The 4,710-nt window shown below is 55.1% G+C and overlaps 1 protein-coding gene across 1 annotated transcript; it reads right to left on the minus strand.

Moving 5' to 3' along the window:
• Nucleotides 1–238: 238 nt before the first annotated feature.
• On the minus strand, nucleotides 239–1,772 carry LOC142079884 (uncharacterized). Its single transcript, XM_075144608.1, has 3 exons — nucleotides 1,378–1,772; nucleotides 1,096–1,224; nucleotides 239–748 (listed from the first exon to the last, which is right to left on the minus strand). Exons 1-3 carry the CDS (start codon nucleotides 1,480–1,482, stop codon nucleotides 239–241), a joined length of 744 nt encoding a protein of 247 aa, XP_075000709.1. The 5' UTR covers nucleotides 1,483–1,772.
• Between the last annotated feature and the right edge of the window lie 2,938 nt (nucleotides 1,773–4,710).

The raw sequence follows: 4,710 nt of genomic DNA on the forward strand, positions 1-4,710 counted from the left end.
GCTGGTCGGGAGCTGGGGCGCCGGAGGCTCGGGCAGAGGCCGAGGGCGTGGGCTCTGCTCGGCCTGGAGAAGAGGGAGCACAGGGGCTCTGCAGCTCTGCCTGCCGTAATGGGCTTTGCCTGCACCCGTCTTTCTGCTGAGATGGACCAGACACAGACGAGCACTGGGGGAAACGCGTCCTCTTTTATTGGCCTCAGGAAGCGTCCACGGCCGAGTCGGGGCTGGCAGCACGATGTCGTCAGGGCAGCTGAACGCCTGGGGCTCCGTCCATGAACTCATCCCTTCTTGTGCCCCGTGCCCGGTCCCGCTGTGCCGTCGGCCGCTGGCTGGGTCCCCGGCTCCCAGTCAAAACCTTGTCCAGGGCCTCACTCACGAGGCATCGGGCTGTGTCCTTCACAGCTGCAGCACAGGCTGCAGGCTTGTGCGGGGCCGGCGTCCATCTTTTCACCCTCAGGGCTGTGCCCTGGTCACCGCGGATGCCCCCAGCAGACGGCACAAGCTGTCGGTGGCCGCTGGCTGCGGTGCTGATGGTCCTTTCCCTGCCCCTGGCAGAAGATGCGGGGGGTGGTGCTGGCACAAAAACCAGCTTGCCGCAGGTTCTGGCAGCTCCTGGTGGCCAAGCTGCGGGTGCGTGCGCGGGTGCCGCTGCCTGCCTGGGGAGAGGCGGCAAGGCTGGCAGACGGGCCGTCTCCTCCCGCGTCGTCACCCTGCTGCAGGGCAGTGCCACCCTGTGCGCCAGGCTGTCCGTCTGCAAGAGAGGCCGAGGAGAGAGGCGGCGTGACTGTGGCCCAGCACCCCGGCTGGAGGAGCTCCTGCGGCCGGGCTGCCCTGCCAGCCCCAGGGCAGCGCTCGGCCCCGCAGGCGGCTGCCAGCCCGCTCCCAGAGCCGGCTGGGAAGAGGGCTGGTCCCCCCGCGGCCCACGGCGACTCCCGGGAGCACTCCCGGCACGCCCGGGCTGCCTGCCGGGCACAGCACGGGGGGCTCAGCTTGCCACGGGGGCCGTGCACGCCTGTCCCCTCCTGCACCTCCCGCCTGCCCGTCGGCAGCTCCTGGGCTCGGGAAGATGTTCAGCCCCGTCTCCCTCGGGCTCCCTACCTGTGCGCGGCGGCTCCCGGCGGTCTGCGAGCTCTCCGGGCAGGGGAGCCGTGGCAGCCTGTCCCCATGGAGGGACGAGGCCCGGCTCTGGCTGCCCTGCGGCGCTGCCTGTAGCTGCCTGCGGCCCACCTGCAGGCAGGAGGAGGAGGAGGAGGCGCGGGATGGAGGCGGCTGCCCTGGCACCGCGGCCCCCACAGTGCCGGCAAGCCCGGCCCCGGCACCAAGGCAGCTCCGTGCGGCCCCGTCCCACCCCCGGCCTCTCCGTCCTGCCCCGTCCCTCACCTGGCGCCTCTTCTGCAGGCTCGGCAGCCCGTGGGCGGGCTGGGCGTGCTCCTTCGCCTCCTCATCCATGGGCATCTTCGGCATTACCTGCCGCCGACCTGCCATGGGCACCCAGGGGAGATGCTGCCTCCTGAGGGAGGTGCTCTCCTGGGAGTGGGCACCCCAGGGCTCTCGCGCCTTAAATACCCCCACTGGCACCGCGGGGACCCCCGTCACAATGGCCTCTGGGCACGGTGAGGGCCCCCATCACAAAGCCCTGGCGGTCGCTGTGGAGATGCCCACGCCAGAGTTTTTGGTCCGTTGTTTCGAATCCGGTTTAGCAATTGGCTCAGGTCATCCTGTTGTAACAGTTTTCGGACTAATGTAAGATTCATTCCAATGGGGGTAGGTGGTGAATCTTGGTGACGTGTATAGCTTGACTGTAGCGATGATGGGTTGTACCAGGAGCTGAATAGTTGAAGTAGCGTCCCATAATCTTAGCAAAATTACAAATGCAGATATTTGAGTGGTTAGAAGTCTCCACAGCGGTGGTGTCTGTAAATGTAGAATCACAAGGAGTTCTCATGCAAACACGTCCATTTCCACCATATATAAGCACAGTTTCAGGGGTTTCATCAGGATGTATTTCAAAATGACAAACATTTTGTCTGGTATCAAGGCAAATGTCTTGGGCCTTAATGGTATTGCCTTCATCCGGTTGTTAAATCCCTGTTGTTCCCGTAGAATACATGCATCAACACCAATAGTTTGCCATTTGTTCCCTTTCTTTGTTTTTGGGCCCCTACTCCATACTGTGGGTAAATTTCAGGCTTTTTGTGGGTAGATCCCTTGACTGCACGGTGCCCTACCGTTATTTCTTCCCCTGGTGTGGCTCGAAGTGATAGTATTTGAAGAATGTTATTGTAATTGTGAGATCCCTTCATTTCCTTCTGGTGTAGTGTCTCCCACCTCCACCCATCTTTCGGATATGCCTCGTTCCCACGTGTAACTGAAATAGCAAGGTTCAGGTTTGTCTTATCTGTCGGTAGGGTTCCCACACTTCCAGCATCATTTAGTAGGTCTTTTTGGTCTGTCCGGGCCACTTTGGAAGAGGTTACAATAAGCACCATGCTCTGCAAAACCCCATTCTGCTGTACTAGGATCATGGGTGTGTACTGGTCCTAGTGATTGATCCGCTTTTAATTGCTGTCTTGGAGTTCTGACGAGCTCTTCATGTTCTGACTTCCATTCCCATGATTTTCCTTTTCCTCAAAGTGAATATAGTGAGCGAGCACTGGTAGAAAATCCAGGTACGGGTTTTCGCCAACATCCTAAACCAACGCCAGGTTCGGCTTCTCAAAACATCAAAACCTAAGATATTTTCATTGTGATCTTTAATTGCAAAGCGAGCAGATGAGAGACGCTTCTGGCCCAGGAGCCGTAAATTAAACTTTTGCAGCTTGGCACATAACACTTGCTCCGTTCACTCCAGTGATTTTAAGTCTTTGCCGTCCAGGTCGTACACCCAGCTTCTCGGCATCTTGTTGTGTTGGTGTGGAAATCGGTGCTCCCGTATCGATTAGAAATTTTACCAATTGTTGTCGAGGACCAACCGGAATTAAAATATACTTTGCTTTAATGATGGGTCTAGCCTCATATTCAGAGGAATCTGAGGGGAACAAGGGGTCATCGTTGCCCTCATCAAAGTCATCAGGATCACTGCAGATACCACCATCCCATTCCTCAGGGGACACAATTAATTTCCTAAGTGTACAATGTCAGGGGGATTGGGAGCCCGCAGAAGCACTACCTCGACCTTTTCTTCCAACTTTTGTGATTTCTCCTTTTCTTCCGGTAGCTTTTTGCAGCTGCTCGATTTTCAAGGACAGTATTAATTCAGCTTCCTTTCTGCCTTCTACTTCTTCTTGCAGGTCTTGCTCCCTTCTATTGTTATTCTTCCTATACTGATGAGCAGCTTCTGAACAGGTGCCTAACATTTTGCAAGTAATTCCTTTTCCATCTTTTATATAGCCCCTAGCTACTTTTAGTTGTTCTTCCACAGCTTCCCAATGATGCCCATTATTACGAGCCCATTCTTCTGAGAATTTGGGACTTGGATTTATTCCATGTTTTTTAAGTAATCAGTGATACTTGCCATCCTGCCGACTACGCCGATTTGTCGCGAATGAGTGGTTTAGAGGCCGCTTAAAGAATCACCATCCAAGGTATTGGCAGAAAGTGATTTTAACAGAGATTTACAAAGGTGCGACCTAACAGCATTCGAGGGCAAGGTTCACTCTGTTACTTATGTCCTGGCTCCGGCTGGGACAGAGTGAACTTTCTTCCCGGTAGCGTGGGGGGTGTGCTGTGTTTTGGGTTTGCTGTGAGAGGGGCGTTGATGGCCCATTGATGTTTTGGTTGTTGCTGGGCGGTGCTTGCACCGGGGACGTTTTGGGTTTTTTTCCGGCCTCCCATGCCCTGCCACGTGCAGGGGAAGCTGTGGGGGGGGAGCATAGCCGGGGTGGTTGGCCCAGCTGGCCAATGGGGTATTCTATACCATGTGACGTCATGCTCAGTATAAAAAACAGGGGGTGGGGGAGGGTGGGGGGGTGGGGGGGTGTTCGCGCCCGTTCGTGACACGCGGTCAGCGGTCGGTGAGCAGTTGCATTGTGCATTGCCTGCTTTGTATATTCTGCTATTGTTGTTGTTATCATTGTTGTTATTATTGTTCTACTTTGTTTTATTCCAGTTATTAAACTGTTTTTATCTCAACCCACGAGTTTTCCTACTTGTGCCCTCCCGATTCTCTCCCCCATCCCACCGGAGCAGGGGGGTGAGCGAGCGGCTGCGGGGGGTTTAGCTGCTGGCTGGGGTTAAACCACGACAACTTATTACACAGATGAAACATATAAAGGAAAATCAGCTAAGGGTTTATATCTTAGGGACTATATGTGTTTAGCAGCACTTAATCATCAACTACTCATTAACAAACTTGAGTAGCACTTAACCATTAACTAATTCAGTATTTACGAAATAAGTGTTAGTAGAGGCTACTATAATCACAACTTTTACAGATTACGCTTACTATTAGTCCACACACCCAGACAGACAGGAAAAAAAAAAAAGTACAGAAGGTATACCTGTTAAAAATTCCCCTCGATTTCAGTGAAGAAATACTCACGTCGAATGTCTGGGCATTTCTTTCTCAACGGGCGAAGGGCTGAGCTTCGAGGAGAGAAGGGGTTCAGCCCAGGTCCCGTCGGCGGCGACGCTCCTCCGAACATCGCAGAGCAGAGAGGTGGCGAGCTCCGAGAGGCTCCCACTCCGAGGGAGATGCTGGGCGCAGCCGCTGCG

Source organism: Calonectris borealis, chromosome 1, assembly GCF_964195595.1.
Source record: "Calonectris borealis chromosome 1, bCalBor7.hap1.2, whole genome shotgun sequence".
In the NCBI taxonomy this organism is placed as follows: Eukaryota; Metazoa; Chordata; class Aves; order Procellariiformes; family Procellariidae; genus Calonectris; species Calonectris borealis.

Excerpts from the sequence above, each read along its gene's own strand:
- LOC142079884 (XM_075144608.1), bottom strand. The coding sequence starts at position 1,482 with ATGGCAGGTCGGCGGCAGGTAATGCCGAAGATGCCCATGGATGAGGAG. Across the intron at positions 1,225-1,377 it reads GCCTGCAGAAGAGGCGCCAG|GTGGGCCGCAGGCAGCTACA; the intron begins GTGAGGGACGGG and ends TCCTGCCTGCAG. Across the intron at positions 749-1,095 it reads CCGGGAGCCGCCGCGCACAG|ACGGACAGCCTGGCGCACAG; the intron begins GTAGGGAGCCCG and ends CCTCTCTTGCAG.